This window comes from Prionailurus bengalensis, chromosome C1 (genome assembly GCF_016509475.1).
Source record: "Prionailurus bengalensis isolate Pbe53 chromosome C1, Fcat_Pben_1.1_paternal_pri, whole genome shotgun sequence".
Taxonomy (NCBI): Eukaryota; Metazoa; Chordata; class Mammalia; order Carnivora; family Felidae; genus Prionailurus; species Prionailurus bengalensis.
The window spans coordinates 13831128-13854787 of record NC_057345.1 but is presented as its reverse complement, the minus strand read 5'-3'; the positions used below and the strand labels follow the sequence as shown (position 1 = coordinate 13854787).

The 23660-nt window shown below is 47.3% G+C and overlaps 1 protein-coding gene across 9 annotated transcripts in view; it reads left to right on the top strand.

Annotated features, from left to right (window-relative positions):
- UBR4 (ubiquitin protein ligase E3 component n-recognin 4) overlaps positions 1–23660 on the top strand; it is a 131875-nt gene that overhangs the window by 62894 nt on the left and 45321 nt on the right. For 4 of the 9 annotated variants that reach the window (XM_043573899.1, XM_043573898.1, XM_043573896.1 and 1 more), the window contains 18 exons: positions 325–499; positions 1206–1289; positions 1379–1519; positions 2387–2508; positions 3191–3302; positions 5070–5200; positions 5322–5499; positions 5963–6067; positions 7629–7766; positions 8612–8786; positions 15452–15548; positions 16210–16317; positions 16770–16886; positions 17794–18003; positions 19741–19890; positions 21107–21334; positions 22093–22171; positions 22682–22927. In XM_043573899.1, the coding sequence (XP_043429834.1) occupies positions 325–499; positions 1206–1289; positions 1379–1519; positions 2387–2508; positions 3191–3302; positions 5070–5200; positions 5322–5499; positions 5963–6067; positions 7629–7766; positions 8612–8786; positions 15452–15548; positions 16210–16317; positions 16770–16886; positions 17794–18003; positions 19741–19890; positions 21107–21334; positions 22093–22171; positions 22682–22927 (2596 nt within the window). The remainder of the gene's footprint in view (positions 1–324; positions 500–1205; positions 1290–1378; positions 1520–2386; positions 2509–3190; positions 3303–5069; positions 5201–5321; positions 5500–5962; positions 6068–7628; positions 7767–8611; positions 8787–15451; positions 15549–16209; positions 16318–16769; positions 16887–17793; positions 18004–19740; positions 19891–21106; positions 21335–22092; positions 22172–22681; positions 22928–23660) is intronic. The other 5 variants (XM_043573902.1, XM_043573900.1, XM_043573897.1 and 2 more) reach the window with 4 other exon arrangements.

The window sequence follows — 23660 nt, the reverse complement described above, 5'->3', positions numbered from 1 at the left end:
TCACAGAGAAACGGTTCTTCCACTGTAGCAAAGTGATTGGGGATGTTGCAGGTCTGGAGAATCAGGTGGGTCCACGTTTTCCTGTCACACTTTGATACTTATTTCATGACTTCTGAATTTTGTGCCTTTAATGTTTTCTGTGTGAAGAAGTTTACCTGTACTGGGCTGGTTTGAAAACTTGTTCCCGGTAGTTGGCGGTAATTAACCTGTTTTCCCAAGAGGAGGTAGCCATCCTGATGATCTGCCAGCTGTTCTGTCCTCTTTGCTCGAGTATCCTACCCAGCCCTTCGTTTTGGTTCATCCTCTGTGATACTTTTGTTATAGGATCAGGCCTTGCTGAGCAAAGCTGTGCAGTGTCTCAACACATCCAGCAAAGAAGGCAAGGATTTGGACCCCGAGGTCTTCCAGAGGCTGGTGATCACAGCTCGCTCCATTGCCATCATGCGTCCTAACAACCTTGTCCACTTTACGGAGTCAAAGCTGCCCCCGATGGAAACAGGTGAACTTGGCCTACCTGGTCGTGATCCTGAAATCTGCTTAATAACACTTTCTGTAGCCTTTCACTCTCTTCTTCGTATCTCTGGCCTCTGCCTTGACTGCATGCTTTGAGACAGGGATTTTACCCTTGTCTTCGTATCTTGTAGGGCTTTTGACGTTCAGATTATACCATTTAAGCGAACATTCTTTCTATTGCTTGCCCCTTCAATCATCCTTGAGTTTATTTAGTGCTTTGGATGTCAGGTATAACCTCTGTCTGAAGTAACTACCTCTTAGGATTTTAGGGCAAAGCTAAGCTTGGGCCCTGGTTGCTTTAAAGTAATAGGGTCAAATCTTGCTCTCCTGCTATTCTTTTTGCCAGTGTTTTATTAACAACATGTGCAGTGGCCTTTCTCCATGCTTGATTCTGTTTTCCTCCCTTCGCTTCACGTTGGCTGGGTACCTAACTTGTTTTGCTTTGTCAAATACAGTTTATTGATGTTTTTACAATTCTCTGTTATTTACATGCTCCCATCTGCTGTCATCATCCGGTTCCTCTTCCTAATATTTTCATCCAGGAGTCATTCCAGAAAATCTCACGTGTTCCCCTAGTTTTTAGAAGTTGAGCAGTTGGACCTGAGATCTCTGAGTCTGCTATAAAGATCCCGAATGCTCCCCTTTCTACTTAATTCTAACATACAATGTTTTCTGTGATATTCCTTTCCCAGACTGTTTTTTTCCTAGATGTGCCTGCTGGAGTCTAGGGATAGTTGGCATATTGATTGGGGCCCCACTTGAAACTCCCTCCCCAGGCAAGCTTCCTTGACCTGAGTTAACCTTAAAACAAATTAACTTCCATGTCAGATTTACCGTTGTTAATCATTTTCTGTCTCCTGCGTAGAAGGAGCGGATGAGGGGAGAGATCTTCAGAAGCAGTTGGAAGGAGACTGCTGCAGTTTCATCACCCAGCTGGTGACCCACTTCTGGAAACTCCACGCATCCAAACCCAAGAATGCCTTCTTGGCTCCTGCCTGCCTGCCAGGTATCATGTTAAAAGGGATACTTGAGGCCTGATCGAAGTTCTGTCTTTGAACAGATCGAGCCCTCAGCCTTTAGCCTTCACCAACCATTTTTTCCAGAATTAATAGTCAGGAAATAGAAGGCTTTGAGATCAATGCGTTCTTTCTGATACAGGAATTCGGCAGTGTGGCAGAGAAGCGGGATTTTCTCGTACCGTATCTCCTCCCCTGGGGTTGAATATTTCTCATAGAGGGCCCTTTTGTGTATCTCTGTATCCTTACCGGCAGTTATAATTGTTCTAAAAATGTTTTGGGAGCTTGATCAAAGCCACTTCAGAAGGGAGAAGTGAAGCATCAGCTTGAGAATGTTTTATTCCCAAGTTGCTGCTGTGTGGCATCTAACTTCTCACTCTCCAAAGTGTACGTGGAAAAGTAAGGATCTGAATAGCAATCTTGGAAAGTAGAGTGAGCCCTGGTGCTCATTTGTGTTTGCAGGTTGCACGGGCAGTAAACCTAAAAGGCGGGTCAGAGTCAAGTTTATCATCACGTAAGATCTGAGGATTATGGGGAACACGTACAATCTCATCTCGTCATACTTTTCTACCCTCTCTTTTGGTTTCTAAGAGTAGATGCCTACTTACTTCAGTGATGCAGGATATCTGGAAAGGCTTTCGAGGACAGTTTGAGAGATTAGGAGACTGTTAATAAAGTAAATCACAAATGATGTTGATAACCCACCTTTTGTATGTGTGTTTTGTTTGTTCTGCCGAGCGCGTGAGCCCTTGCCGGTTTTTGTTAGCTTGACCTTTATGTGGGGATGAGACTTTGTACTTCCGTGTTAGATTTTCAAGTAGCTAGAAGTTTTTCTACTGTATTTTCCTCCCCTTTAGGCCTAACTCACATTGAAGCTACCGTCAACGCCCTGGTAGACATTATCCATGGTTACTGCACGTGTGAGCTGGACTGTATTAATACAGCATCCAAGATCTACATGCAGATGCTACTGTGTCCCGTACGTATCGGGCCAGCCCCAGATATCTTGTATTGGCCTGGGAATGTTGGGAAACGTTTTTTTTTGTAAGTTTGTTAGGAAATACAGTAGACCTAAAGGAAGGTAATGGGAAGTAAGGGTTTTGAATATCAGTGAAATCTTTATAATCTCACTCATTTCATGGAATAGAAAGGTTTGAAACAGGGATGGATTTTGTTTTTCTTGTTCAGTGCTAAGTCCCCAGGGAATATGCCGGCGGGTGCTACATAGTTTGTGCTAAGTTACTGTTAATTAAATGAGTGTGTGAATGAACGTCAAGATCCAGTTCCAGTGATTGTGTCATAGAAGCTCAATGTTCGAAGTACTGATTTTAGCACAGAGCGAGGATGAGCCTGCGATCTGATGAAAAGCCAGATCCATTTGTAGAGAGCCACTGTGACCAGCCAGTCTGTGACCAGGAACTGAGATTCAGGCGGGTAGGAAGTGCGTCTTAATATATACCAGGTCTGGGGATGGGATTAACTACTGAATTTGGTCAGGAGGGTTGCAGGTGAGAGTAGATAGATAGGTCTTTCACACGTATGGAAGTGACTGACCAAGAAAGGAAAGTTTTTTTATAGACAGTTTCGTGAATAATATAAAACCTAATAAGCATGCTAGTTTTTTGGTGTTTTTGGTTTTTTTTTTTTTTTTTTAACCTCAGGATCCTGCCGTGAGCTTCTCTTGTAAACAAGCTCTAATTCGAGTCCTAAGGCCCAGGAACAAGCGGAGACATGTGACATTGCCATCCTCCCCTCGAAGCAACACTCCAATGGGTAATGTGAAGTCTGGGTTTAGGCTTGTGTGTGCACGTGGTGGGGCCAGGGGGAGGGAGGTGTACAGCCTTAGGAGGTATTGCTCATGTTGACCAAGGTCCTGGAAGCTTTGTTTGTCTATCCTGTGTCTTACCCTGCTTTGTTCCATAAAGATTTTAAGGTGGCACATAAAGATGCATACAGTAAATAGAATAAGAATAAAATTGAAGCCATAAGAAAACAAAGAAAGGTTAATGGTAAAAGTGAGCCAAGGATATAGAAAATTTCTGTCCTGAGGTTATGTGTCTTGCATTATTAACAAATGAAGATTTTTATATTCGGCTGAAAGCTTCCCGAGAGCTATAGCAAAAATAAGAACAGTTAACAAAGGTCACAGTGACTAAAGACAAAAAACAGTCATTTTTCAGGAAAACTATATTTTCCTAGCATAAGAACTCTTCATTAAGGGCCCATTCTATTGCCTAAGGGGTAGCATCCCCAGTGGTCTTGACCTACAGTAAGTTTGTTAGCAAATATCACAAGAGATACCCCTCCTGATGCACTTGGACACAAGTCAAGGGCATGACATTTAACGTTTTAGTAAGAGCAGTTCTACAAAATGTCTAAATATTAGCACGATTATGTAACTCTGGTTATTTCCTTTGGCTCACAAGTAAATTTCCAACGAAAGTCACATCTGTAACTTTAAATTTTCCACTAGTTACATTATAAAGAGTAAAAAGAAGTAAGTCCAGTATATAAAGAATACCATTTCAACATGCACTCAGTATAAAAATTTACTAATGAAATACTTCCCATTTAAAAAAATTTTTTGTACTGTTTTCAGAATGCAGTGCATCGTTCACACTAATCCCACATGTCTCTTTGGACTAGCTGCGTTTTCATTGCTCTGCAGCTACACATGGCTGGTGGCCACCTTGTGGTACAGTTGCAGGTTTATTGGAATGTGTGCAACTTGATGATCTTCAGATAACCTTCCTTGGATATTATTTATTAATGTAAGCTTGAGTTAGGCAACAGTTTGTGCCTCTTTTCTTGGGTGAGAAACTACCATACAGGTAATTGACGTTTCCAGTTCAGGCCTTTGTCACGTGCTTTCACAACCCAGTAAGTGGAAGGCAAGGAAGGCCTCCACCCTCTTCTGACAATTAGAGGTTTAAACCGGACTCCTTTCTCCGTTATCAGAAGGGCTTCCCACTTGACACAGAAGCCAGCCTGGGCAGGACCTGTAGCGGTGGCCTCAGTTTCTGTTCGATGGTTGTACATTTTAGTTCTGGTTCTTCTCGTAACGGTTATGTAGTATGAAAATCCCACAACACAGCTGTTTTGGACAGGAGTGAAATGATACTCCAGGCTGCCGTGATGTCACAGATAAACATCTGAATTGTACTATTTTCCCGGTCTTGCCCAAGGTCTTGTGGGAGTTGGTGGGAGCTCCTGGGGCCTACTGGTCTTAGATTTTTCTGCCCGTGGAATTCAGGTTGTTTTTTTTGTTTGTTTGTTTCGTTTTGTTTTCAGTTTTGTTTTTTTTGTTTTGTTTTGTTTTGTCACTTCGTCAGCTGGGAAAGTCTTCTCCTAAGGGGGCAAGATCCTGCTGGGCCCAGGGAGTGAGAGACAAGGCTGGGGTGTCCTTGTGGCTTACCTCTAAAGCATAGGGCTCTAGCTGGTAGCTCGTCTTGGGTTTACGCTGCTGCATGACTCTGCACACCACACGCCAAGGGAGGAAAGAACAGGCACTGTTGGGTGACTGGGGTTTCTTTGGCTCAGGAGATAAGGATGACGATGATGATGATGATGCAGATGAGAAAATGCAGTCATCAGGGATTCCGAATGCTGGTCACATCCGTCAGGAGAGCCAGGAACAGAGTGAGGTGGACCATGGAGATTTTGAGATGGTGGTGAGTCTCCGGCAGCAGGAGAGGGGAGGAAGAGTCTCTTAGCTCTCCTCTAGCTCTCATTCTGTGGACTTGCGAAAGCTGCCATTTACTGTGGGACACTGACAGAGCTTTCTCTCTGCAGTCTGAGTCGATGGTCCTGGAGACAGCTGAAAATGTCAACAATGGCAACCCCTCTCCCCTGGAGGCCCTGCTGGCAGGCGCGGAGGGCTTCCCCCCCATGCTGGACATCCCGCCTGATGCAGATGACGAGACCATGGTTGAACTAGCCATTGCCCTGAGCCTGCAGCAGGACCAACAAGGTAGAAGGCCGTGCCGGGAACAGAGCCGCCCGGCGGCCTTGAGCAGCAGAGAGGGTCTGGCAGTTACTGATATCCGGCTGACTTAGCTTGTCCCCAGATTTGGGGAGAGGTGGATCTGGGTGAGAGCTGTTAAGAGACACAGGTGGAGAGTGACAGGGTCGTGGTGGGATTTGCAGTCTGGGAACCAATCTCCTGATTTCCGTTAGTTTGGTCTTTTGGATTATTTCCTCCCAAATCTGTTAGATTCCTCCGGCCTGTGTCCTGCCTGAGCTGAAGGAAGCCTTCCGTCATGTCTGTAACCAAACTTGGTGGGTGGACAGCACCGGCTGTTGATTAACTTCCTCCAGGCCAGAGGGGGTCACACGCCGGTGAATTTAGACTCCCGAGGGCAGCAGGCGGCCAAAGCAGTGCTGTGGACGGGGTCTGAAAGGAATGCTGTGCTCACTCTCCACTTGTTTCCCAGGCAGCAGCAGCAGTGCCCTGGGCCTGCAGAGCCTGGGGCTGTCCGGCCAGGCACCCAGCTCTTCCTCTCTGGACGCAGGAACCCTCTCTGACACCACAGCATCAGGTAACTGTCCACAGCAAGGAGCGCGGCTTGGGGCCCCAGGACCCTCCGGCCTCGCTTCTGGTGCTGTGAGAGTGGAACGGGCAGCTGCTTTGACAGGCCATTCTGGACTTCCTGCTTCTGCCTTTGCTTTAGGAATGCGGGCGTGGAGGGCACGGTGATGCAGCTCGGCAAAGGCGCTCGTGGCTCTGCTTCCTGACACTTTGCATGCTGCCTGGCTCCCGCTGGTCTCCCGAGGAAAGGCCGAGAGAGCGGCTTGCAGGGTGGTCAGCTGTAGGGCTCCAGTGACAGCTTTCAGGGCTCTTCGCCAGAGTCCTGACGCTCTAGACGACATGGAAAGGGAGACGAGGAGTAGCTAGAGCTCATGCCATTAACTGTTTTGTCTTCATTTACAAGTAAAAGCGAAGCGGCAAGAAGCTGAGTTCTGCTTCAGGTCGGTGAGGCTCACCGGCAGGGGCCTGTGAGCCCGGCAGGTGGGGGGTGGAAGTGCAGAGGAACTCGTCAGACCCCGTTTTGTCTTTGCACTCCACCTCTTTGCTGATCTGATAAGAAAAAACCAAAATGTCCTGAGCAGAGAGTTGGACCAAATAGAGGAGGATGGGACACTGGGTGATCCACTAGAAAATCAACCCCTGAGTGATGTAAGGGTTGATCTAGAGTTTTCCAGAGTGCTGCTTCCCTGTATTTCTTTTTTCCTTCTTTTCTTTCTCTCTCTTCTCTTGGGAGTTTAACCCTGGCTAGAAGAGAGGGGGAGAAACTGGCTGTCCCTCTCACCTTGCTGCCGTGGTGTGTGTCGCTTTTCTCCAGTTTCGTTCGTTGCCGTCCTCTCAGGCTCGGAGGTGGCCGTCGTGCTGTGCCGATTGTGTTTCTGCCGTGCTCTGTGGCTGTCTTGGCTTTCTTCCCCCCTGTATCTCATCCAGCGTTTTCCTCCTGTCTCAGCTCAGCCCTGATCCTGGATGCTGTGGCTGTCTCTGGGGAATTTCCTTGCTTCATTCTTAGCGTCTGATGAGGATGATTAGGAGGGGTGAAATTTCCCAATGAACTCCCCTCTGGACCACCTGATCAAAAACCAAACCAAATAAACAAACAAGGTTGATTCAAGAGCTCACGGCAAGTGATTTCCTCACATAAGCACAAATGAACTGATTGCAAGACAAATCTCCTTAAAATTCAGAGTTCTGTGCTTTGAACGGTAATGGGTAGTCTCTGATCTCAGCAGGTGTCAGTAACACCTAGACAGTGGTGACTGTGAAGCATTCTAACTAGAAAACTGAGTGTCCACATCACAGACTCTCGTTGGATCTCTGCACTGTCTACTCGCTGTAGTATAGCAGCGAAGGAAATGCCCAGCGAACTGGGGTTTCACTTCTGTCTAAGTACTGTTTGCAATGCACCGTGTACAGTGTTTGTTCCTGTTGGTGATTAACCAGCAAAGCAAATCTCTCCCTTTTTCCTTTGATGACAGGATGTATCAACCGCATTGTGTCCCCTCTGCACTATGTGGTTCGATGCTGTCGCCCCCAGGAGGGGTTTTTCCCTGTAACAGCTCTCGTTATTCTCTTAGCTCCAGCCTCGGACGATGAGGGCAGCACGGCGGCGACTGACGGCTCCACCCTTCGGACCTCCCCTGCTGAGCATGGTGGTAGCGTGGGCTCGGAGAGCGGGGGGAGCGCCGTGGACTCGGTGGCTGGCGAGCACAGTGGTAATGTGGCTGGGGGGCCCGATCTCCCTGGGCAGGGGCGGGAACACACTAGGAGTCTCTGCCTGGGTCCTGGGGGTTGGTGTCAGGCAAGGGAAGTTTTGAGGGCTCGCTGAAAGCCTTGAGAAATTCATTTGACCTCAACTTTGGAGTTTCAAACGCTCAGGGATCATAGCTTAAGCACCAGATGGTTAATGTTGGGATATTTTACAGGCCGCTTTTAATTGTCTCTTTTTGGAAGAAAGCAGTGACGTGCATAATCCCAAATCATGATTGATCTAAAACAGTTAACGGTACGACCTTAAAGTCCATCATACTGTGGCTCTTGTCCCCCTCTATTGGGGGAAGCTGTTCTGGACAGTCCTCCTGTTGATGATCTGATGTGTTAACATGGCAGGCCATAGTCTCCTGGCTGAAAGGGCAGGGCTCTAGAATGAGAAAGCATGCCATTTTGGTTTGACCTTGTAAACCAGTCTGTGGTTAAAAATTTGATATGAAAATATTTTGTAGAAGAGATTAAGAGTAGCTGGTAATTTCTAGATTCCCAAGTCAATGTGAGTGTCCCTTGGGTTACGAGATGGAAATTTATCAGCAACAGAGATGAAGATTGTTTTTGTAGGTGGATTTTCTGTACCATAGAAGGTTGAGTGACTGGTGCCCTGGGAGTCTTTCGGCATAGTGCTATGGGGCCAGAATCTGGCATTCACTCCGTATCTCTTTTCTTCTTCACGCAGAAGAAAAAGCGTTCTAAAGCTACTGGTCGTCTCCTAACTATGCTGGACTTCAGAATGCATTGGGTTCCACCACACTTGGGAGACGATACACACTTTTGTAACCTTTCCCTCTAGTATCTGGTCGGAGCAGTGCTTATGGTGATGCCACAGTGGAGGGGCACCCAGCTGGACCAGGAAGTGTCAGCTCAAGCACTGGAGCCATCAGCACCACCACCGGACACCAGGAAGGAGACGGCTCTGAGGGCGAAGGAGAAGGGGAAGGAGAAGGAGATGTCCATACTAGCAACAGGTTAGGACTTGGTCATTTGCAGGCAAGAGACTGTGGGAGAAGATTCCAGGAACAGGGTGATGGACCAGTTGCAGGAGGTGGAGTCACGATACCAGTCAATTTCTTTTGAAATACCAAAGGCAATAAGTTCAGGAAACAGTTTAAGGTCTTAGGAAGCCTTCTAGGTTTGTCTTCTTTACCCTAATTAGGATTACATCAGTGTAGGTTATAATGGCAGAGAGAATAGAAAGTAGTTTTTCTCTTAAGGCCCTGGATATCCCTCAGTCACTCTAAAGTGATTTTCAGAAAACCGTGTATCTTCCCGCTCAAATCTTTCTTGTCTCCTCATCACCCATGAGCCCATGTTGTAGCATTCTCTTTACAAGCAGCACTGTTCTAGGCTCAACAGTTGTAGCTGCTAGGTATGTACTAGAAGTAGTAGCTCCCGTGTTCAGCGTGTTTATAAGGTGACAGAGCAAATACGTGTTTATAGCTGAAGATACCAGTGGTAGGGCATTTGGCAAATTGAAAGCGATCTGTAAAATCCTAATCCGTCTCCCTCAAGAAGTTGTGGTGGTGTTTGGTGCTGGATTGTTGGAGTGAATGTAGTCTGAACCGAGAGGTGACTAGAGAGATACATTTGTGTTCTAATGTTTGTTAGATTTGTTAATAGGTAACTGCCCACAGGTATCACATTAGTGCAGAAATAATAACTGGCACTTTGAACTCCACGATTTCTACAAAAGGTCACTGGAGCTGATAGGCATCAGAGACATTTTCAGAGGGCGTCAGCGAGTGTCTCCCATATTCCCTGTTTCCTACCACTTGAACCTCAGTTCTTGGAACATCTCTGATGAAGGTGACCTCTGGCTCAGCTGATGATATTTTGATGGGGTTTGTTTTTTAACTTAACACGAAGGGGTTTTTTACTTAATCTTTTTTTTCTCACTTAACGTGCTCTCTGGGTTAATTCTATGTGTCCAGAGAATGTGGTCTTTGTGATTTCTTGTTTTTTGAAATTTATTTAAAACCTTTTTAATCCAGTCTTCCGTTGCTTGTTAATCAAAATGGTTAAGTTTATTTGTGATTAGGGTTAATTACTGATGTATTTGAATTTATGCCTACCGTTTACCTCCTGCTGTTTCTTTGTTTTGCTTGTTTCGGTGCCTCTTTTTGTCTTTGCAGTCCTCTTTTGGGTTGATTTCCTATGTTTTCATTCCTTTTTCTTTCCTTTTACCTGCCCCCCCTCCATGTTTGGTACTGCAGTGTCTTGGTGGTTACCCTCCTCATTTCAGTGTGTACGTTTAACTTCTCCAAAACCAGAGTTAACTAAGAGCTGTATCTTCTACCTGAATACTAGAGAGGACCTTAGAAGGCTTGGCCCCTTCTTATCAACTTAAGCGGTGACTTTCCTGTGCTTTAATTTCTTTTTAAAAAAGGCTTTTGAAGCTTTCAAGGTATTGTTACTGTTTTATATAGTTTATGTGGTCAGTGTTTATTCAGATTTACTTATATGTTTTACCTCTTCCCGTGCTTGGCATTTTCTTGTGCATGTCAGACCTTCTGTCTGGGATCATTTTCTTTTCTTTTTTTTTTTTTTTTAAACTTTTTTTTTTTAACGTTTATTTATTTATGAGACAGAGCATGAACGGGGGAGGGTCAGAGAGAGGGAGACACAGAATCTGAAACAGGCTCCAGGCTCTGAGCTGTCAGCACAGAGCCCGACGCGGGGCTCGAACTCACGGACCGCAAGATCGTGACCTGAGCCGAAGTCGGATGCTTAACCGACTGAGCCACCCAGGCGCCCCTGTCTGGGATCATTTTGTATTGAAGTATGTCATTTAGATTTTCCTTTAGGGGAGGGCGGCTGGTTACAAAATCTCAGATTTTCTCAGTCTGAAAATATTTTTATTCAGCTCACATTTTGTAGACCTGTTTTTGATGGGTATACAGTTTTCTTTGAGAGTTTTCTCCCCCCAAATTGAAAACGATACCTACCGTGAGAAGTCACCTGCTGTCATAATTACTGCTTCTTCGAAAATAGTGTCCTTACTGCTGCTTATAAAATCTTTATTTTATCATTGTTTTTAGGATATGGTTAGGATGGATTTCTTTGCATTTCTTCTACTTAGTGGTCTTTGGAAATGTTGAATGTTTGAGTTAGTGTCTTTTTATTCTAGACGATTCTCACCTATTATGCTCAACAGATACTGCTTCTGTCTCGTTTTCTGTCATTTTTCTTTCTGGGAGCCTACTTAAAATAGATGTTTTACTATCATATTCTCTTTTCCATCTCTCATGATAGCTTTTTTTTTTTCTTTGGAAAAATCACCTGTGCTTAATTTATAGTTTCTTACGATCTGTTCGAAACTTTCCAGTTGTTTTTGTTACATCTGTTTGTAGTTGTAAACCACATTAATTGATTTTTCTGTTATTAAACCAACCTTGTGAGGACACTTGCTTGTGATACCCGGTCCTTTGCATCACTGGATTTGAATTGCTAATATTTTATCTAGACCTGTAATTTTTGTTTGAAATGTTTTTGTCAGGTATTGGTATTTATATTATTCTGGCCTCCTAAAGTGAGGACATGTTTCCCCTTTTGCTGTCTTTTAGAAGAGCTTATGTGAGAACGGCATTATATAATCTATAAATTCTCTTATAAAAATTTAGCAGTGGACTCATCTGGTCTGGACTTTCTTTAAGGGAAGATTTAAAAATCACAGATTCAGGGGCGTCTAGGTGGTTCAGTTGGTTAAGTGTCTGACTTTTAATTTCAGCTCAGGTCATGATTTCACAGTTCATGGGATCAAGCTCCCTGTTGGTCTCTGTGTTGACAGTGTGGAGCCCGCTTGGGATTCTCTCTCTCTCCCTCTCTCCCTCTCTCCCTCTCTCCCTCTCTCCCTCTCTCGCTCTCTCGCTCTCTCGCTCTCTCCCTCTCTTCCTCTCCCTCTCTTCCTCTCCCTCTCCCTCTCCCTCTCCCTCTCCCTCTCCCTCTCCCTCTCCCTCTCCCCCGCTCATGCTCTTTCTGTTCCTTAAATAAACTTAAAAAAGTTTACAGATTCATTTTTTAAATGATACAGAATTTATGTTTCCTCATGTGTCACTTTTGGTATGTTGTCCTTTTCAAATAATTTGTTAATTTTTTAAAGATGTCTTTTGGCATAAAGCTGTTCGTAAATTTTTTTTTATCATCCTTTTAATGTCTTTAGGATCTGTAGTGATTACCTTTTTTCATTTCTAATATTGGTAACTTAACGTTTTTATTTTTTATATATTTACAAATGTTTATGAGAGGGAGCGTGCGCAAGTGGGGGAGGGACAGAGAGAGAGGGAGACACAGAATCTGAAGCAGGCTCCAGGCCCTGAGCTATCAGCATAGAACCCGACACAGGGCTCGAACTCCCGAACTATGAGATCATTACCTGAGCTGAAGTCGGAAGCCTAACTGACTGAGCCAGCCACCCAGGTGCCCGTGTTCTTTTTTTAAAAGTCCGTTTTGCTTGGAGTTACCAACTTTATTTATAAGGAACTGAATTCTGCCTTTGATTTTCCTGTTTTATGTCTGCTTTCTATTTTATTTCCACTCTTTTTTAAAAAAAATTTTTTTTAAGTTATTTATTTTGAGAGAGAGAAAGAGTATGCCTAGTGGGGCAGGGGCAGAGAGAGAGAGAGAGAGAGAGAGAGAGAGAGAGAGAATATCTCAGGTAAGCTCTGTACTGTCTGCATGGAGCCCAATCTGGGGCTCGAACCCATGAACTGTGAGATCATGACATGAGCTGAAATCAAGAGTTGGACGCTGAAGCGACTGAGCCACTCAGGTGCTCCTTATTACCACTCTTACTGTTTCTTTTTTCTGCTTACTAAAGTTGGTGTAGTACCTTATTTTGGGGGGGGGGAGGGTTAATTTTTTGTTCTTTTTCTAGCTTAAGATGGAAGCTGGGGGCTCAGTTGGTTGAACGTCCAACTCTTGATTTCAGCTCAGGTCATGATCCTAGGGTTGGACCAAGCACTAAGATTCTCTCCCTCCCTCCCTCTTCCCTCTCCCCTCTCCCCTGCTCATACTCTCTCTCTCAAATACTGAGGGGGAAAAAAAAAAAAAAAAGATGGGAAGCTTAAATAATTGGTGTTCCACCTTTCGTTTTAAGTACATATTTGAAGCTATATATTTCTCTCTAAACTTCCCTTTAAATTCTGCTTTAGCTAGATCCCATGTATTTGAATGCATTGTATTTCATTGCTCTTCAGTTCAGAATGTTTTTTAAGTTCTATTGTAATTGGATCTTTGTTGCATAGGATATTTAGAAGTATGTTGCTTGTTATTTTTCCGTTACTAATTTATGATTTAACTTACCATGGTTGGGAACATACTGTGTGATTTCAATCCTTTCAGATTTCTTGAGACTCCACATTGCTTTTTTCTTTTTAATGTTTATTTATCCTGAGAAAGAGCGAGTGAGCGGGAACAGGGGAGAAGGGCAGAGGGAAAGAGAGAATCCTGAGGTGAGGCTCGATCTCACAACTGTGAGGTCATGACATGAGCCAAAATCGAGTCAGACGCTCAACCGACTGAGCCACCCAGGTGCCCCTCAGCATTGCTTCTAAAATGATGTTGTATTTTTTATATCTTTAGCGTCTTTAGGAAGGCCATTTTAGGTAATCTAGCCATGTTAGTAATAGAAATATCTAAAGTGGTTTTGAGTTAACTTTTGTTTTTTTCAGGGATAATTTAATCAAGCAATTGTTAGTCTTTTCTTTTAAAGACTTTTTAGTTTTAAGTAATCTTTACACCCAGTGTGGGGCTTAAACCTGCAATCTCGAGATCAAAAGTTGCATGCTCCACCAACTGAGCCAGCCAGGCACCCATGACCCGTTTAAAATAATGTTAATAACTGTTTTTTTTTTTTAGTTTTTTTTTTTTTTTTTTTAACGTTTACCTTTGAAAGAGAGAGAGAGAGCACGTGCGTGAGCAGGGAAGGGGTGGAGAGAGAGGGAGATACAGAATCCGAAGCAGACTCCAGGCTCTGGGCTGTCAGCACAGAGCCCGACGCAGGGCTCGAACCCATGAACCGCGAGATCATGACCTGAGCCGAAGTCGGACGCTTAACCAACTGAGCTACCCAGGTGCCCCAGTAACTGAATTGTTGTTACTTTAAGCCACTAAAGAAAAGGAAGTTGCAATTTTTCGTGTAGAGTTTACTTTTTTTTGGTTAGACGTTTTTGGTTTTTTTTTAAAGTCAGCTCCATGCACAGCACAGATCCCAACATAGGGCCTTTGAACCCACGAACCTGGGATCAAGACCTGAGCTGAGATCAAGAGTCAGATGCTTAACTGACTGAGTCACCCAGGCACCCCCTTTGTTTGTTAGGCTTTCCATTTAAGAGTTTGAAAAGCCAGCAGTCTGACAGCATCTTGGTCCAGGTCCAGACTCTGCTCATTTGGTTGACTTTTCTTTCATACACGTGTATTCACAAGTATGTTCTGCGTATCTGAAGATTTTAATCCCATCGCAAAGCTTGCTATGTTTTATCCTGCAAGTGTTGAACTGCTACCATCATCTTACTTTCTTTGCTATGTCTTGTACATTCCTGAGCAGTTCTTATTCATTTGTGCTCCCCACACAGCTTGCTTTGTTCTCGGATGCACAAGTGAGGTTTTAGGTGTAACTGTATTCTGAAGGACTGTTAGCTCATTCCTTTGAGTTATTTTTGGAATCATGGTCATTTATCCTTCAAGTAAGACCCCATACTTAGGTTCAAACTTTTACTACTTTGAAAATATTCTGGATATCTCTTGGGGTATGTTAATACCTGAAAATCACTTTTTTATGTGTATATAGGCATACGGCTTGTTATACACAGTCTGTAAGGTAAAATGAAGCAAGATCAGTTTACGTATTTTGAGAGCGAATCCATTAACTCAGCAGATGCACTCTTAATCTGTGTAAGATTGTGTGTTAGATGAGACTGCCGACCGGCCTGTCTAATAAGATGGTAATAAATTAATTTTCATTTTGGTCCTGTCTTGAAACAGCATATTCACAAGAGACCCAGAGGTACGCATATGATAGGGAAGCCCAGCCGTGTATGCAGATGAAGAAGGCTAGTTAGTGCCTAACTGAATGTGTGGGAGAGCTCATGGGTCCAGTGGAAAGGGCGGTGTTGAAATTGAATTTTACACTAGGAAAAATGATGGGGGAGTGGAGAGGGTAAAGCGGTGCTGGGCCTTCCTGAGGACTTGAGAAGCAAGGAAAAGAAAGGCCTGGATCACTGTGCAACTGGATGATGCAGACTTTGCAGGTGGAGGAATCCCAGAAGATAATGCCTGGAGGCAGAATGGGGCCATGTGTTGGAAAAAGCCATAGAGTGCACCATACTGAAGGTGTGATTTTGCTACTGAGAACAACTAGGGCCCCATTGCTTGAGACATATTTGCAACTTCTCCTGTAGCAGGTTTTCAGGGCCATCAGTTGTATTTTGGAATAGTTTGTTCCTTTTAGTGGAGCGAGATTTCTCCTGTGTTGCTGGTATACCAAACAGGCATCTCTGAACATTTTGCTGATGCTAGGATCATTCCGAAGCAGTGGGCTCCTTGTTTACCTTGGTGGCAGGAGGAAAGAACTATATTCGGCCGGTTAGTGGTTGTGAACTAGCTCACATTTCATGTATTTTCCTTGGCCTTTTAGGCTGCACATGGTCCGTCTGATGCTGTTGGAGAGACTACTGCAGACCTTGCCCCAGTTACGAAATGTTGGAGGCGTCCGGGCCATCCCGTACATGCAGGTATCCCTCAGTTCACCCGGGTCTGTCACGTTGTGGTTGGACCATCCTTCGGCGTGTTCATGTGTCTCTCCTAGAGGCTCTGTAAGGCCTTGTTTGGTGTTAGGTCAGAGCATAATGGAATGCAGCTCTGAACTACAAGTTTTAGCCCTAAATTCTATAGGTGAAAAGGCCAGGGGTCGGAGAATTTAAAAAGATGTCTGCAAGTCCTCCAGCTAGTTACTGACAGAGCCGGGAGCAAATGTCTGCTCCACAGATGCTTGGTGTATGTGAGTCTGTATTAACACAGTGTTGGAATGTGGTCTGCTAGCTGTTCTCGCACTAACTGCCTTCGTCTTAGGCCCAGAGAGCTCTTTACTTTGGGCACAGCACACTGCCCCCTGTCAAGCCACTTTGGTTGATTACAATGTAGTTTAGTTGATTTGTTTTGCAGACTGTTTGCAAAACGCCTTCTGTGATGCCATGTGTGGCGTATACCAAAATTCGACTCTTCCGACTCCGGACACTTCACCTTCGGATACCTCGAGATTTAGGACCTTTTCGTGGATCAGAGTTGTGACTGACAGGGACGTCAGGAGGATCGGGGTTTCTTCCGAAACACCTTGTGTTAGAGTGGTCCTCTCGGGTACTGGTCCTCACGTTTTACCTCTCTGTTGACTTCCAGGTCATTCTGATGCTCACTACAGATCTGGATGGAGAAGATGAGAAAGACAAGGGAGCCCTGGACAACCTCCTCTCCCAGCTAATTGCTGAACTGGGCATGGACAAAAAGGTGAGATTGGAGAGTCCCACTGTGTCAGAAACAGGCACGGGCTGAGGTCCTTCCAGCCTGCCATCCTTCCCTTAGAGGAGCTTCACTTCATTTCTGGGGGGCACCACCTGAACAGGAGGGCTCCTGTTCCAGTGATTCAACAAAAGCAGTAGGCCTGCGTTGGCCCAGGCCTCCTGTTAGGTCTGGACGTAAATGAGGAACAGACCAAGTCTCTGCCCCCACAGACCTTTTGTAGTTCCCCAAGCTGAAAACAAGAAATTAGTTACTTGTATCAGAACATGGGCTCTTAAGCGTAGCAGGCTCTAGCTAATCCAGGTGTGGTCCACCGATAATCGGAGCTTGTTTTGACTGTGACTCCGTGTGAAGAACACATAGGCTGGAAGGAGTCTTGTTGAGAGGAGGCTTCAGGCTTAAGGTAAGCGGGGGCTTCTGGGCTCTGTTTCTGCCTCCAGGACGTGTCCAGGAAGAATGAGCGCAGCGCCCTGAATGAAGTCCACCTAGTGGTAATGAGACTCCTGAGCGTCTTCATGTCCCGGACCAAATCTGGATCTAAGTCTTCCATATGTGAGGTACTGTCGCTTTGAGCATATGGGTGTGTGGAAAGGAAAGAGGATTGTCGGGTTGACGCTGGGGCTGAGGGCGCAGGTGGTAGTTAGAATAAGGCCGTTGTCTATTGTCATTCTAGAGGAGACAGATTCTAAGCTGTCACCTCTTCAAGAGCAGAGCTTCCACCTTGTTCAGAATACCTTCCAAGTCCTGACCTTTGCCAACAGTCCTTCCAAGTAGAGCGGTTACAGGGTTTGGAAGTTCCATTATTGAAAGGAGGGGGCTATTCTGCAAGGCGCAGGGTGGCTAAGAGGATTCCCCTACTGTATGTTGCTATGAGGTATGGTAATAAAGCAGAGAGAAAGCAGCGTGTGCGTGGTGGAAAGGAGATTAACACAAAGCAGAGAAGGTGGAAATGGAGGCTGAACTGCATCCAATCTTAATGAGCTTATGAGCTGTGGGGTTTGCTGGGATTTGCAAGGCTCTCCTAATGGTTTTATTTACAGTGGCTTTTCCCCTGCTTTTTTATTCATGTGATTACTTACCCCATCTCCTTTAGAAGCTGGTTCTGTAGAGAGAGCCCCTACTGGGAAGGTGGGGGTGCTATCTGGTGCTCACGGTGGAAAGTTTTCCCTCCCCTTGAAATGGGCCACTTTTCTCGTTGCCCAGGGAAGAAAGAAAGCCACCCTTCCCAGTAGAGAGGTTACCTAGCCCGTGCCCCCTTGGCCTCTGGCAGGGGTGTGGGGGGAGTAGAGCTGGGAAGCTGCCGTTGTTGGGAAGAGCTGGGGGGTGTTTGAGTTAGTCGGGGGACCTCTGGCCCGAGATGAGCTCAGTCCCTGGACTGCCACTCTGGGAACGTCACCGTCGTTTCCTCCCCGCTGCCTCCAGCTGCTTCACGAGCCACCCTGACCTCTTCTCTCTTTTCCCCAGTCCTCTTCCCTCATCTCCAGCGCCACGGCAGCGGCCCTGCTGAGCTCCGGCGCCGTGGACTACTGCCTACACGTGCTCAGATCCCTGCTGGACTATTGGAAGAGCCAGCAGAACGACGAGGAGCCCGTGGCTACCAGCCAGCTGCTGAAGCCACACACGACGTCATCCCCACCTGACATGAGCCCGTTCTTCCTCCGCCAGTATGTGAAGGTGAGGCCTCTCCCTGGATGTAGAGCGGCTCCTGCCCTCCTCCTCTCTGCTGTCTGTGAGTAGGGTCCGAGGAGCCAGGGCAGGGAGCCTGCTGGAGGCAGCCTGTGTTCCTCGGGGGGGGGGTGGGGGGGGTGGGGGGGTTACTCTCGGCGTGATTTAGTGAACGACCACTCCTCCCGACCTACTGGGGTGCAGACTCCTGCCCTTTGTAAAGCCAGGGAACTGAGTGAAATCAGAAAGATGTGTCCTTGCATGTGAAGCTCCTTAGAGAAAGGTGAGAAGGCACAGGGCAATGTCGGTAGTGACTGCGTCCTGCTGTATATGTCAGACTCCCCCTGTGGTTGTCAGAGCCCCTTCAGTGGGCTTGTTTAGAAGATGGGCTTTCTGGTCAGGTGAGTTTGGGAACCAGCATTCCCACTTCCCAGCCCCGAAGGTCGGGCAGGTTCCGTCTGGCCTTAGTGAGCCTCAGTTTGCACGCTGGGAAATGACGCTCCGCGTAGGGTCAGCTGTGTGGGTTGTCGTGAGCGCTGAGTGGCGTGACGCAGTAAAGCCCGGCGCCGAGGGCACACTGGTGCCCATTCTGTGTTCATCATCTCGACCACTGCTGTCCGTCTGCATCTGGGTGGTGGCCTTCTGCGGTCGGCACCCGCTGTGCTCCCCACTGCGCATGCCGAACTGCTTTGAATAGTTCAGGGATAGGATAGGCATAAAATGTGAACCTCACTGTGTCCTTCTCTTTAACCCTTTGCTGGTCTTCCATAACTTTTAGGCCAAAAAGTTCTCTGAGAACCCAACTATCTACCTAACTCTTCAGCTGCGTCACTATGCATCCTGGCACGTGGCCCCCCTGACCTGTGCCTTTCCCCACATGTGGCACGCCACTTTCCTACCTGCTGTCTTTCTGAACTTCTTTCCATTTGCGTCGCTTCCTTTCCCTCTAAGCTAATTCCTAGTCCTTATTCAAGACCTGGCTCTCATGCGCTGGATCCTGGGAACAACCTCCCCAACACACACTTCCCTGCTACCAGGTCGGATGGAGATGGCCTTTCCCCGGGTCCCCAGAGCACCCTGTACACACATGTGGAGTCTTCCCCTTATTTGCACCTCCTGTGCTCGGCAAAGGATGAGTTACCGATGAGTAACTGGTGATTGAATACACGAGACACGTTGGGCCCAGACTCCTGCAGGCTCTGCCCAGAGAAACACACAGCCCGCGGGGTATCTGCCGCTTCCGCCATCCCCACAGCCCAAGGTTGCCCTGCCTCCAGGGGATGTGTGTTTAGTGATCTGGCTGCCTTGCTTTACTGAAATGTCTTTTGTTATAGCAGAAGGTTATGGATCTAGGGAATGGAGTGCATCTCTCGTAGGAAGTCAGGAATCCTTCCTCACCACTTTTTTTTTCCATTTTTTCCCTTTAGAAGTTGAGTTTTTGTGTCAAGCAGAGCACAGCCAGTCAGCATCAAAACCCGCAGAGTGAAATGTTAGAACTTTCAAGACAAGCGAGATCTGTGTCCAGATGTACATGCAACCTTTGCACGTAACAAAGTTGCCCCCAGGAGCCTGGGGTCTTGCTGGGTTCAAACTCAACTGTCAGAAAGCGATGGTTCCCATTTGAAAGGTGCCATTTGCTAATTCCAACGTAAGCTATACCTAACAAGCAGCAAGCCGGCCTTTTTCCTAGTTGTGGTCATGGAAAACCGCCCGTCACAGGTTCTTACACAGGTGTTCTCCCTCCAGGGTCATGCTGCTGATGTGTTTGAGGCCTACACTCAGCTTTTAACAGAGATGGTCTTGCGGCTTCCTTACCAAATCAAGAAGATCGCCGATGCCAACTCTCGAATCCCCCCTCCTGTCTTTGATCATTCTTGGTTTTACTTTCTCTCAGAGGTAAGTGAAGGCCCCAGGCAGCATGCCATTCCAGGAGAGGACATACTGGCTGTGACAGCCTTTATGGCCCCCTTCTGTCCTCGCTCCCAGGAAGTGTTGCCCCCAGCAGCGCCGCTCACACTGTGTTGATCTTGCCCCGGGTGTCCCGTGTGGTGAAGCTGTGGAAGATGGCTGTCAAAGCAAGCCATGGCTCTAGATTTTAAGTCCATACGTTTAACTCTTTTTGCGTATGGTAGGAACAGACAAGTTTAAAAATTTGAATTCTGGTAAATAGAGAATATAGTAGTTAAGTTACAGAGAGATTTTAACATAGGGGATTGCTTGAACCACCATTGGAAAACCAGAAAAGGAAAAAAGGGAAGCCAGAGACAGTGACTACAGGAAGCAGCCACCAGAAACCCGCGTGTGAAGAGGAGTCAGCTGGGTGAGCCCGAGGTGGGGGTGCTGCTTCCGGTGCCCCAGGAACTCTGAGGGGCCGCGGTGCGGTCGATTCTGGAAGTATGCAAAGAAGCTGATGATCAGAACCAACTGTAGTTGGTTTGTCCTTGGATGCTGAAGAAATGACGGAGGCTGCCAGCGTGAAGGGCTATTGCCAGGATAGCAGGCAGACAGGAAGGAGCCGGTGCTTTTTCCTCTTGCCCTCTGTCGTGCCTTTTTGTTCCCTGTTGGTAGGACCGGAGGGGGAGCCAGCTGGCAGAGAGGCAGTGTAGTTAGCGTGCTTCTGGACCGGCCATTGCAGGGCGGTGTGTGGTGGGGCAGGTCTGGGACCGCTGAGATTTGGTAGTTTAAGATTAGCCACCATCACAGCAAGCTTGAGATTAACTCTGGGAAGAGTGACCTGTTAGCAAACCCCAGATGACCATTTCAGGTTTCCCCACCTCTTTGACCAGAAAGAGAGATTCTGAATATGTTTTCTTGATCATTTCACTCTGGGTGGGCCGGAGTGGGGGCCGGCTTCCCTGTAGATTCCAAAGGATTCCAGTAGGGGAGTGGGGATATGGCTGTTTTCCCCTCTCTGACGTCTGTCTCTCCATGCCTGCCTTTCTTCTGGTTTCTGTAAGGAATACCGCGGTTAACTGGAGGCCGGCTTGGCCGTGAGGAAATAGCTTAGCTTGCATTTCTTACCAATTTTTAATGACAGTTCGTGAACACCTGGGGTGTCACTGCTGTCACAGTTCCTGAGTCATTGACTTTTCGTGTTGCTTTTCCCCTCAAGTACCTGATGATCCAGCAGACTCCGTTTGTGCGTCGCCAAGTCCGCAAACTTTTGCTCTTCATCTGTGGATCAAAGGAGAAGTACCGCCAGCTCCGGGATCTGCACACCCTGGACTCCCATGTGCGTGGGATCAAGAAGCTGCTGGAGGAACAGGGGATATTCCTCCGGGCAAGCGTGGTTACAGCCAGCTCAGGCTCCGCCCTGCAGTACGACACACTCATCAGCCTGGTATGAGGGCGAGGGGGCATGGTGGGGCAGACAGAGGGCGGGTGATGCGGCTCGGCCAGCGAGGCGGTAGGATGGAGCAGAACGGGGCTTTTAAACATTTAGAGGACGTTAAGGCCACAGTTGAGCTCAGGGCGAATCCGCGGTGCTGTACATCCGGTGCAGTTGGCGTCAGGGTCTGAGATTTCCCCACCACCGTTCCCACTCCCGCCTGATGTCATGAGTCGTGGCGTGACCAGTCATGACCAGTGTCGCTGGCTCCACCAGAAGTTTGCACACCTCTGAGTTCTGTCCTTCAGCACTAAAGACACGATGTGTTACTGTCTGAAAGCGGTTTGGACTTTGGGGAGCAAATTGAATCATCGCATAGGAGCATCTAGAAGAGGACGTCTTCGGTGTTCTGTATTTCTAAGCTAGTGTCCTTCCTGGGGTGCTTTTAGCAAAAGAAAAGGTGGGAGTGCGGGAAAGAAAGGGCAAAGTAACCTGGGTCGTAGTTTACTGTCACAGTGTGTCTCTCTCTTGCTGTGTTACTGAGCGGCCTGCAGGGTCCCTGTAAACAAAGGGCGTTTGTGTGGTGGGTGTAGCCCGGAGGACGCTCCGTGAAAGCTTGCAGTGTGTGCACTTGGGGAACCCGGGGCACGGGGTCAGCAGCCGTGCACAGGGGCTGTGCTCAGTATGCAGTCTGGAGTCAGGACAGTGACCCCTCAAGTGCGGGCTGCCTGGCGGGGCTGCTCACCTCTGCGGATTGGTTTCCATTTCAGATGGAGCACCTGAAAGCTTGTGCGGAAATTGCTGCCCAGCGCACCGTCAACTGGCAGAAGTTCTGCATCAAAGACGACTGTAAGCAGCGCAGCTCCTTCGGGCTGCTGTTACTCCATCGTCCCTTTGAGAACTAGGTAGTGAGGCCCGCTGTGTGCCAAGCACTGGCCTGGATGCCGGAGATGAAACCGTGAGCAAGACACATAGCTAGAACTCTGCCTAGCTGAGAAGAAAAGTCAAACTTAGGAGCAGTCAGGGTCAGAGACAAAATTTGGGGTGCTCTGGGGGCACAGAGTAGGAGCAGCTGACCTCCAGATTATAGAGCTAAAACTAAAGAGGAGGCGGTGGGGTCTAGAGAGTCATCTTCTTTGAAGAAGTGGGGTCTGAGAGTCGATCTCGAGGTAGCTGTTTGGACATTTGTGAGGTATTTCTGCAGCGGGCACGAGTTCTGGGCGGCATCTGGCAGAGCAGCCTCGGAAAGCAAGCTGGTGGGAACGGGGCTGGTCCTGGCTGGGTGTAGACACGGCTCCCGTGATGGGGAAGTCCGCGGTAATTGTCTCAGAACCGAGCCCCGGTCTCCTCTGCCCACAGCCGTCCTGTACTTCCTCCTCCAAGTCAGCTTCTTGGTGGACGAGGGGGTGTCTCCGGTGCTGCTGCAGCTGCTGTCCTGCGCCCTGTGCGGCAGCAAAGTCCTCGCCGCTCTGGCGGCCTCCGCGGGCTCCTCCACTGCCTCCTCCTCCTCGGCACCTGTGGCTGCCAGTTCTGGACAAGCCACGACACAGTCCAAGTCTTCCACGAAGAAGAGCAAGAAAGAAGAAAAGGAAAAGGAGAAAGAGGGTAAGCGTTTGTGACCAGGGTGATGTGTTCTGCTTCCTCTTGGAGCACACTGTTGATGCTTCTTTCAGGAAGGGCTTTCACCTGGATGTGCTAGGGACCTAAAACTCATATGCCCTCTAGTGTCTAGTTTTGGTTTTATTTTCCTTTACACCTTAAGCTTGTGACTTCCCGTACCAAGGAAAGGCCAAAGGGCACTGAACGTTTTTAGTAAGCCAAGTTTGTTTTTCCATGAAATAATAAATCACACTTGCTGTGTGAGGAGGTTGTCAGTGTTAAATGATGCTTGTAAATGCACCTCGTGAACTGTTAAATGCCCCACAAATGGAAGCTGTTTTAGTGGACTCCCTACCATCAAAAAGGCAGAAGCCTTTCTGTTTTCACTGCTTTTCATGGTTCTCGGAGGCCTGAGACCAGTGATCAGCAGAGCAGGGGAGGTGGTTTACGTTCTCCCAATTAATGATACAGGTAGATGTTTTAGGTAACGGATCTCCGATGTAGCCGTGTTTGTTCGGTGCCAGGCTTGCGTCGGCCCTTTGTCCTGTGCCTTTTTGGTGGCGTTATTGCACGTCTGTCTCATTTGGGGCTGGCCTTCTGGTTCTCCAGTAAACAACTGAAAGTTGTTCTCAAATTAAAACCATTTAGTTGAAACTCTTAGACATGGACAGAATCCCCTCCCTCTCCATCTGGTGTCACTGGCTGTAGGACCCTAGACCATGCTTCCTGGTCTCCAGTC